General features: G+C 40.0%; 1 protein-coding gene across 1 annotated transcript in view; it reads left to right on the forward strand.

Annotated features, from left to right (window-relative positions):
- The first annotated feature begins 1,657 nt into the window (after nucleotides 1–1,657).
- Nucleotides 1,658–15,281, forward strand: part of slit1b (slit homolog 1b (Drosophila)) — a 71,638-nt gene continuing 58,014 nt past the window's right edge. Inside the window, exon 1 of the mRNA XM_003454102.3 lies at nucleotides 1,658–2,278. Coding sequence (XP_003454150.1) covers nucleotides 2,031–2,278 — 248 coding nt within the window. The 5' untranslated portion in view covers nucleotides 1,658–2,030. The remainder of the gene's footprint in view (nucleotides 2,279–15,281) is intronic.

The following is a 15,281-nucleotide window of genomic DNA, read 5'->3' on the forward strand; positions in this document are numbered from 1 at the left end:
CAATTCAGATGTGTCTGCAGTAAAAGCTCCCTCCCTACCTCGACACCCACCCCTGCCTCAGACAGCTATTATGGCCCTAGAAATAAGGGGGACCACCCCCTGGAGATGTCAACATCTTGTCTCCCTCTCTTTGTTACCGAATATGGCCAAATGAGTCATTCAATTCAGTTGCACAAAGGAAGCAGCCGGGCTCTGCCTGTGGCCAATTTGTTTTCCATCACTTCTGAAGTGCGCCGGGTTAAATTAACCCGTCACTCCGAGTCTGCCGGGAGAAGACAAAGTGAGGCCACGAGCAATAATCACTCATGTATAGTGGTAAATAAAAAGCTGGGTAAACTGTGCCCTCCAGGTGTTAGCAGTCACACTGAAAAGTAATAACAAACCAGATCTATCTTTGAGAGAAGCTCTGACTACACTCCACAAAACTGTTGTATAAAAGAGTGTGAATCAAGAATACATTTGAGAAGGGATACAAGCCAAAGAACTGATTATTTTTTTTACATTTTTCTTCTTATAATGCACCAATAATGCTGTGCCTGAAAACCATATGATAACTTATAACTTATAATATAGCTCTTTGGCAGAACATTACATTTAGCAACAATGTCTTCTTCTGCTTTTTAAAATGTTTTATTTATTTTTTGTTGTAGAAATTTGGGGTTTATTTTACTGTAAAACTGAAGAGCTAAATAATTCATAACTTAGAAGAATAAATCAATAAATGAGGAAACACTGTTTCCTTGTGGATTTAACACCTTGTCACTGGTTGTACTGTAGATTTGCAGCTGTAAGTGTTTTTTCTTCACAGTATCCCTGATAGTTTTTTTCCCCGCTCCCTTTTTCCTTGGTAGTATGGTGATCACAAAAAGCTGAAGCCAGGGTTTCTGTGGAGACTGGGGGAAAAAAAACTCTGCCAGGCTCCATTTGAATTTCAAAGCCTTGCCAATGAATTCATAATAGACTTCTGAGTAAGCTCTGGCAGCTTATGGCATTCCAGTTATGCCAGTCTCACCCCCCCACTTTCCCCAACCAACCCAAGTTCCTGCACCTCAGTGTGCAGTCTTGGCACTGAGCCGTGGCCAAAATAAATAAAATAAAATATCCCAATTAATCCGCAGTACAACTTCCAACCTCTCCTTTTATGTCACATCTATTCTTCTTCCTCTCCACAAATAGTTTCTCCTTTTCGGTTATATTTTCCCGTGCTTCATGGTGATCACAATTTACTCTTCCCTCTCTTCCTCTCTCCTTTCTCATCATGTTCATGCAGCCTCAGGCTCTTTTTTTTTCCCCAAGGGAGGAGACCGCATGTGGGCGAGCGAGATAGACAAAAAGAAGGAGAGGGCAAGAGAGAGAGAAAGCCTGCCGTCACCTTCAGTGATGGTGGCGGCTCCCGCTACTGCTGCCACTGAATAGATGTGAGTTCACTCTGGGTACTGGTGTGTGCGTATGCCTGCATGTGTGGAGTTTAGGGCAGGGGGCGGGGGGGGAGTCTTGCTGCTGTTATTTGTAAAAGCTTTTGATGGATGATTACTCTGTGTGTGTGAGATAGAGGGAGTGAGGGAGTCCCCCCCCTACCCCCACCCCCCTCCTCCACACCCCCTTTCTTTTTCTTTTTTTTTTCTAGTGGCTCACTGTTCAGTGCACAATGACTCAATGAAAAGTAGAGGGGAGAGGCAAGCACACTGTACAGCTGCATGAGAGAGAGAGAGAGAGAGCAGGAGTGTAGAAGAAGAGAAGCCAATTGGAGGGAGCTCTAAAGCTGGTGACAAGTAGAAGAAGAGGATATACTCGTATTTTTTCCCTCCTCCTTTATTTCCCTGAAAGGCCACTCCAGGATCAAGTGGCAGTCGTTCAGTTTGAGCTGAACTTCACTTGGCTATGCTGCTGTCTCAGCCCCTTTAAACACTCTCCTGCTGATTCTCACTTCTGTAAAGAGGTAGTACTGGTCAGTCATCCCGGGCAGAAGAAAGAGGGTAGGATCTGTTGGCTGGTTTCTGCAGTGTTGGGGAGCTCCGCAGGAGAGCAGAATGCCTTCTGGGAGAAGAGGGGATGGAGCTGGGTCAGGAGGCTGCAGGATGATGGCAGTGGACACGGGCCGGGCTCCTCAATCTTGGATGCAGGTGGTGTTGGCGTGGAGTGTTACGGTGCTGTTGGCAGGTCATGGAGGTGCAGAAGCGTGCCCCACTCCCTGCAGCTGCCTGAGCAACACGGTGGACTGCCATGGCCTGGGGATCCACACTGTGCCCAAAAACATCCCCAGGGGCACTGAGAGGCTGTGAGTACATATGCATTTACATTCTACTGCACCTCCGAGGACCAAATGTGTATAGACACATAGTAGGATGAGGGGAATCCTTCAAAGTGACGGCATATAGCTGCTCTTCACTTAAAGGAACAAGGTGCTATTTAAATCTATGTTAATGATGAGTTTGGGGTAAAGGTTTGCTTTATAGGTCAAGATATCAGTATCTGCAGGAATATTATCACACGTGTATAATTGTTAAAGGGTAAAAATGAGAAAACAAGGATGGAGTTTCAGAGTGAACAAGGTCTACAGTGGGTGATTTAATTATCAGTATAGCTCAATCTTTTGAGGCATTTCACAGTACGTGTTGCATATTATTTCTTGTTTGTGTGTATATTCTGCTGTGGTTGCTCTCTTCATCCGTTGCCTGTTTAACCTCAGAGAACATGCACACAGGATTCATCCACTTAAGTTTCAGGATTCAGTTGCTGCTCAGCAGCATCATTTCTCCACGTCTCATTTTTCCAGTTATATATTTAACTTTTTAAAAAAAACAACTACATCATTTTCAAATGGATGTATCGCAAAACTTCAAAAACCTCTTCTGTTCCCCGGGACTTGTTTTTAATCCATTTTCTTCTGTTTCTCTTTTCATTTGCTATAATATCATGTCTAATGTAATTTTTTATGGGTTTCCTTTCAGTAGGGCAAATGCACTGTGGAAGAAATGCAGGGATAAAGAGTTCTCCTGAGCGCTGCACACATACCTCAGTCTAACGCAGTCAGTGCACAAATGGTAGGCAGTGGTAATGATGTGCTGGCCCACATCACATTAAAATTTACAGATTTGCTCAATATCAAGGCACCTGAAAAATAAGCACAGGAAGAAATTTGATAAATTTGAAAGATTGTCCTATGTTTCTCGCTTGCAAGTCATAATCTGCACTGTATTTTCAGACCAAATCTATCGTTTAGGCCTCTGTAATTAAAAGTATGTATTTTTAGCGTTAATAGAGTGTCAGGGCTGACCTACTGATCTGATTTTGATGAAACCAAATTATAACGACCCTCACATACTTAGATGCTGTACAAATTTATATTTTCGACCTTCCTCGAGTGATTGTGGTTTAACGGGTGGTTTCTTAGGTTTACAAAAACAGCTAGAAGTGTCTGTTCTACAACAACCTCTGAAGTAGCATGGTAGGCTTTACCTTCTAATGCAGCAGACGATGACTGCTGGTAAAATCTTGCTGCATATCTTTGTTAATGTCGTCTTGTACTCGGTGTCTCGGTGTGTGAATGCTACATGTTGACGCAAATTGTCACCTTTAGCAATGAGCCCTCTGTTTTTGACTTTGATGGACTGCCTCTGCTATGACTCTATGCTACAGTCAAATATTAATTTGTGACATCAGGTTTGTGGTCTGCCTGTTTTGGCAATTATTTGTACAAATAAGCACAATGCACCTCAACAGTGGACCCATGGATGCAAAGCAATGCTCCAGTATCAGCAAACACAAACTCCGCCGCAGTGAGGAGAAATAAATTAGGAGGTATTTAATCTGTTTCTCTCCGCCTCTGAAGGTATGAATTGAATGGTTGTCTCAGTGCCTGGTGAACATGTATGTGTTTGTATATGGTGAGTGTACGTGTTTATTTCAGGTTGTTGAGTGCCTGTGTATGAATAATTGATGACTTTCAGGGGTGCCAGCAGAGAGATACATTATCCTTGGTCCTCTCTGGTTTACTGTAGCGTGGAGGATGTTTTCCCCTCTAAGGCTAATAGCTTTATGATCGGGAATGGGGGCTTGGGCTCTCGGTCAAAGAGAAATGGCCTGGAAAAAACTATGAGCCTGTAGACACACTTGCCCATTTTTCTATTTATGTGAGGTGGTGAGATATTAGATGGTGCTCTGCAGGGTGAGAGTAACTGACACAGTGGTGAAACCGAAAAAATTCACATAATTTTATTGCCATGAATGCCGGCAGAGGTTCATTCAGATGAGCAGAAATGGGTAATAATATAAATTCTGCCTCTAGCTTGGTCATGTGGAAATGAATGCAGCTGTAGGGTTTTTATCTTCAAATGTAAAGCATGTTGAGGCAACTGTTGTTGTGTTATATATCCTTATATACATACACGTGTAAATGTCATTGGTGCTCTGGATAATATATGGAACACACTGATTTTTACTTTCCATAGAGATTATGTGTTGGACAGAAACTCCGAGAGATACTCATGGTGGGATCTGTAACCAGAGCAAAACAAAGACACTTTGATGTTTAGTTTTTCAGTCTTTGACTTCCACACTTGACGTTTTACATCCATTGTATTGGGAAGGCACCTAATTGTTTTCTCTCCTACTGGAGGTGGGATAACCTGGACAGCTTCTGACTTAGCTTCACTAATGTAAGCTGATCAATATGGATGTTGGTTTAACCTGTGCCGCTGTCTGAAATGGGTATCATGCTCTTATTTCAATCAATCAGGCTTTCTATACATAGCCAATGTGACCTTTTGACCCCTGAGTTGCGTCTTCATTCTGCATTCCTCCCATCACGTGGTTGTGTAGACTCAGGAAGACCCTGCCCTGCAGTGGAGAGGAACGACTCATTAGACAGCTATTTGTTAAAGGTCTTGTCGGCCAATTAGCATGTAAAGTGATCTGAGTGTGTGTATCAGCTGGACAGCTAGCCACTGGGGGAAAGAGAGTCGGTGTGATTGTGTGTGTGAGGGAGCAAAAGCGGGAGAGAGAATGTATACAGTACTCCCTGGGCGACAGCCAGCAATAAGAGGGTCATTTATCAACGTGACTGCACCAGTCAAACTAAACACCCCTCCTCGCTGGGATTGTCATGGCAACACTGAAAAATGGATGCCCCCTTGGGCCCTGATGAGCATGGTTATTTGAGAAGAGGAAAGTGTGTGTGAAAGCGATAAAGAGGAATATCTGTGAAGAAATGCCGATGAGTACAGGAACGTGTGCGCTGGTACTGGACAAAACACTGCACTTATTAGGTTTTTGTTAAGGACTTTACTGAACACTTACAGATTGTTTTTGGAATTTTCTGGGGCTGATCCATTTAGTTTTTGTTTAATCCAGATTTAATTATCGTCATAAATCATAAAAAACTTGTGTTTTTCCTGCTCTTACTTTCATAACCAAGGCTTAGAGGGAAGTGGATCAGCTTATAAGAATGGCAGCACGATAAAAATAGCCTAACTGTCTGACAAAAATAAATAAACAGTCAATTAGGTACAGTTAGCAAGAGTGATTCCTGGCTCAAAATTGATCTCTGGGGGCCACATATAAGCATAATCGGTGCATGTACATTAAAGTCAATAAGCTGACCACATGAGTTAAAACATATGTGTTTTTCTGTTTCTTCTGATATGAAAAAATTGTGCTTGAGTTCAACTCCAATTAACAAAACTCACTAAGAAGATAATTTATTTGTATTGCTGTTCACTTTTGAAGGTGTCTCAAAATTCTTTCTTTACTAATTTCACTGTAAAAAGTGACTCTGTGAAGTCTTTAAAGGAATTGTGTGTGATTTTGTGGAGAACACAACTGTGAAGTAAAAACAGAAATTGAGAAAAGAGAAAAATATCTGTGTGTGTGTGTGTGTGTGTGTGTGCACAAATCAAACATAAACAACTGAACGAGCCAGTCTCCTGCCACACACGGCAGCCAGTCATGCACTGCAAATTTAAAAAGCACACTCCTGGTCTGTTTATTTCTTTTCCTGGATGGCATCATTATATAAATTGGGCATAAATCACTGATGAAAATGTTAATCAGTGTTAGCGTGTACGAATGTCTGCTTTCATAAGTATGTGTGTGTCATTACGGGTAGCTGCCAGTAAGACGGCTAATTGAGTGTTAGCGCCCGATGCAGTGAACAAAGAGCAGGAAACCGAGAGGCTTTGTGCATGCGCGCGCGCGCACACACACACACACACACACACACACACACACACACGTGTGGCAACTGTTTTTGCCACTAATGAGGGACTCTAACATTAATTCAATGGAGATTTACCTCTCACCATAAATACAGATAGAGATACAGATTTAGCTCAAATGACCTTAACCTAACCTGGATAGCTGCGTACTTTGGTTACAAAGAAGTGAAGAGATTAATTGCGACTCTAATAATAAAACTACTTACAGGTGAAATATTTTCCCCTTCAGTATTTGTTATGTTTTACTGTCAGTTTCATATTTTCCAGTCCTTTCTTTTTCATTTACACTGACTGCCACCTCAGCTTTTCCCACTGCCCCTCTTTCTCTCTGTCATTCTCTCTCCACATCTCTCATCTAACCATTCTTCCTGCAGCCCCTCAGTGGAAAAGGCGCCCCTAATGAAGTGCCATTAGACCTGTGCATGTGTGCTTGGCTTTTAATATTTGTCTCATTCACCTTGGTGCGACTGAGGAGAAAGAGAGTGAACAAGAGAAAGGAGCAAAAAAAGTGAGAAGGAAAGCAGGAAGAGAAAGAGTTTTTTAAAGTTGACAGGAAAAGAAGAGAAAATGTGAAGGAGAAGAATTGGTGAGGATGGGAGATGATGAAAGGCATAAGAGTGATAATAGAAGAGGGGAGGAGAGAAAACTGAAATTGCCTTTTACATCTGCAGTACAGTTTAGTGTTGACTCGGTAATCTTTCACAAAGTTGGTTTTAGGCAGATTGTAATTTATCAATAAAAGCTGCTTGGTTTTCTTTTCATGTCAGGAAATGACTTTGTTCTGAACAGCAGAATATTTTGCTGCCACTCTTTATTTCATGTATCCGTGAGTCTCTGGGTGGAATATTGGTCATGGTCAGATCTCGGGCCAAATGAAGCACTTGAGGGCTGGATGGAAACAACCCCTGAAACCTCCCGCTCTGTAGCATCTTGTACAGATTGTTCTGTTTTCATTTCACCAACAAAAGAAAGAGCCCACCCTGGGGTTGCAGTGAGAAAGGGTGGAGGGGACGTATTTGGAGTTTTTCCTTTAAACTTCAATTGATTTTCTACTTCTACCTCAGTTTTTCTTCAGCTTCTCTTGATGACAATTAAGCCAGTTTGATGTGTTTTTAGACTTATCAACATCAAGATCCTGACAATTCAAACTTGTGTGGTGGATTTCTCCATTTCTAATAGAACTGTGGTTTGTACATGGCCAGCTGAATATGATCCTGGCCTGTAACACACCATTGGCATCAGCCTAGTCTCACAACAAAGCATGAAACAGTCATGAAAAAGCAATATGTTTTTCTGTATTCATGTACAGAACAATCACATTTTTTTCCACCAGTGTTCACAAATTTATAAGTAATTGTTTCAGTAAGCCCCACTTTGCACCCCAGCCTGACTGACCCAGGCCTTAGAGCAGGGGTGGGGAACTCCAGGCCTCGAGTGCCAGCGTCCTGCAGGTTTTAGACGTGTCCTTGATCCAACACAGCTGATTTAAATGGCTAAATTACCTTCTCAACATGTTTTCAAGCTCTCCAGAGGTCTGGTAATGAACTAATCATTTGATTCAGGTGTGTTGACCCAGGGTGATATCTAAAACCTGCAGGACACCGGCTCTTGAGGCCTGGAGTTCCCCCACCCCTGCCTTAGAGTCAATCCCTAACCCGAAGTTACGGATCTGTACTTCACGTCAGAAGCTCACATTTTGCCCAGAGAAACCAAGTGGCCTTATCAGCAACCAAGAAATCAAAGCTTTAAAAGACATAATAGCAGTTGTATTTTTACCCAAGTTGTTGCTTATGTTTATGTTTAATCCTAACCAAGCTATATACTACAAATGATGTGTGAGGTGTATGACATGTTTGATGTAAGTAGCAAAAGGAAAACAGTTATTTCGGAGCTTCAGAATGGGACTTCATACATTATGAGAACTACATTTATCTTTTATACTTTTTATGATTGAGATGACACAACATCCTTTGAAAGACACCTGGCTTAATTGGCTCCTTTAATCAGTGATGTTTATCTCTAATAAGGTTTGGAATTCAATCACAGCTAACCTAAAACAAAATCAACAGATGTGTTTAAACCAGGACCAAAATGTACAAGAGCAATAACTGAGGACAGCAAAGCAGCAGTATATTAATAAAAAACAAAAACAATAAAAAAAACAACAACCCCAACTGTAAATCTGCAGCCACAAGTCTTTTTGTGCCAGAGTGATATAAATGTCATAATCAGACACTGGACTTGACGGTCTGTGGGATGTCAGTACACCTCTTTTTTTTCTGACTGCATGGGCTTGTCTGTGAAGATTTACATTACAGTCCACCAGCTGCGCATTGAAGGCACCGGACTTCAAAGATGTATAACTGGATCACCCGGTGGGCCGATGTGTCTCCAGTTGTCCGCGTCTGTGTCGCCAACATTTATGATCAAGTCTGAAAGGAGGGTTACCTAGCTGTGCACAGAAGCAACCCCATGTGTTGGGTTCTGAATTCCAACTCAACAGCTGCACTGAAAAGATGAATTTAGTGGGCAAGCTGTTTCTTGTGTTCAAAGACAATAACAGACACAACAAAACAGGACGATGAAGCATAATGTAAGGCTTGTACCACTGAAAATCTTCCAGTGGACCATCAGTTTCTGCTGGGTAAATTAAAACGGTGTCCCCTTAAATGCAGTGCAAAGGCACAAATTCTAGTAAATTAGTGTTCACGTATTTTAAAAAATAAAATAATAATGAAATTCAACTACCGAAAAATAAGAGAATACTTCTTGGATGGCCTCTTCAAAATTAAGTGTCATAGGCCCTACATTTGCCTTTTCCACCAGTACCCACTCAGATCAGATCAGATCAGCTTGGCTCGACTTAGGCTTTTCTGTTGGGTGGCTAGGGTTCCAAGCAATCAGAAGATGTGATGTCAATAGACAAGATGCCACGATTGGCTAGTAAGTGGGGTCACTCGATGAGTCACGAGAACATCTCCTTCACGAAACCCGATATTTTTTAAACCCAACAATGTTACAGGACGTGTTGCTATAATTGTAACGCAACATGATCGAAACCAAATAGAGTCGAGTCGCATCGAGCCAAGTAGATACTAGTGGAAAAAGGCTATTAGCTATCATGCTCCATACAAAAATGGAGGCTTGCTAGTCCTGAGATTTTTATTTTACATTTAAAAAGACAAAGCAACAAAAACATATTTGACTTTTTAGCTAATATATGCCTGTTACCTAGTCAAGGTAGGCAAAACAATTCATAGCTGCATTTAAATAACTTAAGTGCATTTCTAGGTGCAGTAGTTATTTGGTTACAGTGCAGGCTTTTGCATTGTTTTATTTCAGCGCTGTTTTTATGGTGTATCTGATATCCTGCTGTTAGTGTTGTTCCTGTGTCATTAAAATAATGTTAGAGGATCAACATTGCATCTGACCAATTACGTTGTGATGTCATAGCTTTGGAATTTGGAGGGGGGAAAAGCCTTTGTTTGAATACAACTCTCTTCTGGAACAACTGGTTGGTATTCCTAATGTTTTCTTTATTATTTTATATATAATATAATAAATATATTATCAGCCAAATTCAGGTTACTCATATTGGTTTCCTAGTGATAGTTTATAATACCATTTGCTAACTTTATTGGCTAATGCTAACTGAATACTCAGACGTGACTTGTCAGTTGCAATATCTTGATGCATGCTCAGTCATCCAGCTAAGTAAATCCCAAAAGGCTGATTCAGTTCATCTGGACGTAGCATTTTCAGTGGGAGAAACATTTCATCGCTCATCCACATGACTTCTTCAGTCTCAGCTGACTGCAGGTTTCCCCAACCGCAGTGTATTTACACCTACAGGCCAGTGGACACTCTTTCAGTGATGAGGATGTACACATCCTGGACAGGAAGGAACTCCTGGTTTGAGCGCGGAGTCAAGGAGGCCATTTACGTGAAAAGGGAAAGACCATCTCTGAATCTTTCATCTTCATACAATGCTGTGATTGCAGCCATTCCCCAACTCTCTGTGAATGGTGCTCATGGCCATTGACCAATGGTCTTTGATCAGTGGTTGTTGATCAATGGTTATGATAATTTGCATATTAATGATCAACCAACTGACCTCCCAGCCTAGTGGTGCTAGTTTCAGTCATTGTGCAAATGTACTGTTTATAAGATTGGGGAAACCTGCAGACAGCTGAGACTGAAGAAGTCACTTGGATGAGTGACGCAACGTTTCTCTCACTGAAAATCCTACATCCAGATGAACAGAATCAACCTTTTTGGAGTCACTTGCAATGTTGATCCTGTACCAACACTTTTATGATGATGCAGAAATAACAAAAACACAGAAAACATGAGAATATCAGATTGTTTCTGTTTTCATACTGGTTTGCAACTTCTTTTCCTTCCTTTCTTTCTTTCTTTCTTTCTTTCTTTCTTTCTTTCTTTCAAATAAACACAGTTTCACATATTTTAGGTTTTCAGGATTTTTCACACTAAAATGACACCCCCACCCCTCGATGCCCCCCATCAATCATTCGTTAAAATACATACAACATTTAGGAGCTGTTAACTTGCTTTTGCTGTGTGTCATTGTAAACGGAGATTGATGCTGACACTTTGTAGACAGTGGTTCAAACTACCAGAAATAACAAAACAAACTTAATGTAAACTGCAGTCTTTAGAGATTTAAACAAATCCATTATTTAGGGTGAAACTTGACTTGAGATTGATTTGTTTTCCGTCTCTTTACTCCGTCCATTAAACAAGTCGGTCCTCAGTTGAGACGTGGCTAGGTGGATGTCAACAAAACAAATGCAGTTTCAGTTAAATACAGTTTTGCACCACAGTTCCAAACAAAGAAAGCCGATGAGATGGAGGTTTAGGATGGGACTGCATTGCAGTGTTGTTTAGTAAACAGGTGATGGAGCAGAAAAAGTCTTAGGTTTCCTTGTTGTTTATTCCAGTCTGTTTAGACTGTATGCTGTTACTCTGTCTCTGTCTCTCTAATGACTGTGTGTGATTTTGTGAGGAGGAAGACTGTGTTTGTGCTCGGTGTGTGTAGCTTGATACTTCACTGGCCCTGCCGTCTTGTATGGATGTTCATTTGATTAGCAGATTAAAATGACCCATTTGCATCGACTGTCCGAGTGCCTGCTCAGATGTATCTAACGGTCCTGTGCTTGGGCGCATGGGTATGTGCTTGCGTGAGTGTTTTATTTCTTTCATTGAATTCTGCTTTATACCAAAGCTTACTGGTAAATACTGCCATTGTTCTTATTTACGTATTTGTCATATTTTTTTTCTCTTTAAATTAATTTTTAGTTTTTAGGCACTTTTTAGTAGTTGGAGACGTTACTTTTTTAAAGTAGGAAATCTCTGTGTAAAAACTCAAGTAGAGCGCCAGAAAGAAGAGAATGTGAAGAGTATTATAGTAGCTGAAGTGTGCTCAAATGAATCTTAAGTTGTTTCTTTTTGGCTCCTGGCATCCTCACAGTTTGCCAGTCTTTCTGTTCAACAACATAAAGTGAATTCTACTATATCTTACATCTTTACATTGTTCCCGCCATCCACCAAACATACCCCATCTCATTGTCTTATTAAGTCGCCCCAATTACTGCTCTCCTACCATGTTAGATGTAACAGTGGAAAGCAGAGCTGAGCGAATCAACTGCCTCATTGCCCACTAGTGCGGTGATGGTGTGTGTGTGTGTGAGACGCGTTCTGCTTTAATGAGATATTGTCTGGCAGAGTCGCCACTCGAGGGGAGTCTGTCGCTTAACTGACCCCTGACCCCGACATGCTGCACAAAACTCAATTAACCACGCTTCATTGAGGCTGTATTTGTGCTCTCCCGTCATGTCCCTTTCCTTCTTCTTATGCAAAAAGACAAAAACAAATTATGAGCATTTTCACATTTAGCACCTTATCATTTCTACCTTGGTGTTTTTCCGAGCATCCATACATGTGAAAATAGGGTCATCGTCATCATTGTACTGTATATGTCACTCTGCTTCCTGATGCTTGGTTCGTCTGTGCCGTTTAACTGTCAGTGTAATTTCACACACATCCAGGGAATTATTGTGGACCCCCTGCCTCGACCTGTTGCCATCCACTCCTCCCTCGCTCTCTTATAGCCAATCCCCTGCTTTTGCTTCCCTCTCTTTCTCTTCAAATGACCTCCTCCAACCACAAAAATTATATCTTCGAGGAGGCTGTGCTTTGCTTGCTTCTTATATGTATATATATATATATCTATATATAAATATATATACACACATATATATATATATGTATGTATATATATATATATATATATATATATACATACATATATATATATATGTGTGTGTATATATATTTATGTATATATATATATATATACATATACATATATATATATATATATATGTATATGTATATGTATGTAAGGTGTTTATTATTAGGAGTAAAAAAGAATCCAAAACGAGCATTGAGTGTATGAATTAATATATTCTTTAAGAAGCTGAAATCATATATTCTAATATTTTGAGATGTTGTATTATTATGATACTGTATGTAACTATAAGCCATAATGATCCACATTAAAACAAATAAGGCTTGAAATATTTCACTTTGCATGCAATGAATATAAAATATATTAAAGTTTACCTTTTTGAATGAAATTACAAGAAAATAGACTTGTATGACAATTTTTTCAGCTTTATTTGATCAGTGAAGAAAGGACGGGAAAGTAGGGGCAGAGAGAGAAGGGGGAAGACATGTGGCAAGGAGCTTGTGCCCAGTTTTTATCTTTTTTGAGAATCACTAGTAAACTGAGTACCCAGAACTAATATGGTTTAGGTTTTCCTTTTGGTACCAAGGCAACTCCAAACTGTCACTGGTATGGGAACTATTTAGGTGCCCTGTTGTGTTGTGAGTTGCAGGGTGGACCCTATGAAATGATGTGTTTGTTTGTTTGTCCTGAATCTGCCCCTGTTAGGATGCCCTGTTACCATAGAAAGTGTTTTGCTTGGTTTCAACAATGTTCAAGTGGACCAGTCTTCTCTTTGAAAACATTTGCTTAAATCAGTGAAGTATTACACTGAAGGTTACAGTAAAGTGTGTCAGTGGTGGGAACAAAAATGCCTGAATATTTAAAGGGGAATTATTCCAAATTTCTCACTAATCAGTTAAGTATGAGATTATTTAGAAAACAACTATTAATTAAAAATATCATACATGTGGCTGTACCACAGTTTAATTCTAACAGAGAGGCCCTTCAGTAAGGTGTACTTTAAAAACAACATAAATGGCCTTCTGGGTTTTCTGTGTCATGAAAGTGGCTCTCTTTTTATTAGTAATTTATGTTAAACACATAACTTTGTCAGGAGTAGATCATGTTCAACATTTCATTTTTTAAATGGTTGGAAGTGGCACATTTTTACTGATTCTTTTATTTACAGCATATTTTAATATCTCTACTGGGTGAATACTTCTTATATGTGCACTAAATGAGGCAAAGTTACAGAAGTGCAAACTGTGCATAAATGTTTTTATATTGATTCTAAGCTGCTGCTAGGTCTCTTTTGTACACCATGACATATTTGTCATTTTATATATATATGTATTTATGTTTATACGTATATGCCTATATTTATCTATTTATCTTAATATTTATGTATCATAACTCTGTTTCTACACTCACTTTAAATGAGTTCTTGCTGTTTGTTGTATATTTGCTGCTATGACAACTCAATTTCCCCCTGGGATTAATAAAGTTTTGCATTGAGACCAACATCGGTTGACTAATGGACATTTGGGCAGTTTTGTCCTTGCTACTCCATCAGGTCTTTTTGTTAAAGTTCTGTGAGGGGCCTGTAGCTCCAGTTCACACACCCAAACCACAGCATCCACTGTCTCTCGGTTTTTCTTTCTCTTTTATAAGGCACAGGACAAGGTCAGGCTCTGCTCCACCCATTACAGTAGCACAGGAACATGACACTCTACATGCACGCACACACATACACAGGTACACGCACACAGCTCATTTTACTTGTCCTTTCACAAAGCCTCGTGGGAAGAGTGACATCATCCCTTTCTTTCTTCACAGCTGTCAATCAAAGTAGATAATGAGGTCACAGGGTTAAACCCCTCCCATTTAAGAGAACCTCTACAAGTGTGTTGAAACGAGTGCCTGAAACGAGTATCAGGTAACACACAGCGGCGACAGTTCATACCTAAACCACCTTGGGTGACTTGGAACGGAAGCAACAGTAGAGCGAAGCAGCTCAAGGCTATGCTCGTGTGAGCTGAGGACTCGCTTGTCAAACAGTAGCTGTTGCATTTGATCAAATATCTGGAAGAAAGTAATTTTCTTCCAAAGGACAACCTTTTACAATTTAATAAAAGGTTGTCCTCAAAGTGAACTCCCAGTGAGGAGACTGTTGACACTAAAGTGAATGAAAATAACTTCAAAGAGCAGGAACAAAGTGCTGCACAGTATTAGGATATTAATAAAGTGAATAAAAAAGATCTAGTTTTTTGGCCTTGGACAAGAGCCACACTTGTTAAAAATAACAGTAATAGTATATGGACAGGAAACAAGTTCCATCTGAATTTTGTAAGACTGAGTTGGCCAAAATATTCACCAACCCAGAAAACAAAAAAAGGCTGAAAAGTCTTGATATCTTATAGTAAAGTTGAATTTAATTACTGCCTGGTTGCCTGTCGGATCCAACTGTTAAGTGGCTCAAACATAATATAGAACTACAGCATCACTATTTATACTCTAGTCAAAGTCAGCACATGTGTGAACATTTATCTAGTACAAACTAATAGTTACAAGCAGGCAAGACACAGTGAAAGATTCTGATTTATTTATTTATTTGTTTGTTTATTTATCTTTATTGATCTACAACCTCCACTGGATTGAACTTAGTAATAGTATATCATTTCCATATAATAGTTTCTTGTCATTTGTCATGAATAGAACTGAGTAGATATGTGTGAAAGACTTTTTGGAAAGACTGAAAACCTGGGTGTAAAAATGCGTACAGCACAGAACTGTTGTGTTTAACAGATTTGATAGTT

Source organism: Oreochromis niloticus, linkage group LG6, assembly GCF_001858045.2.
Source record: "Oreochromis niloticus isolate F11D_XX linkage group LG6, O_niloticus_UMD_NMBU, whole genome shotgun sequence".
NCBI lineage: Eukaryota > Metazoa > Chordata > Actinopteri > Cichliformes > Cichlidae > Oreochromis > Oreochromis niloticus.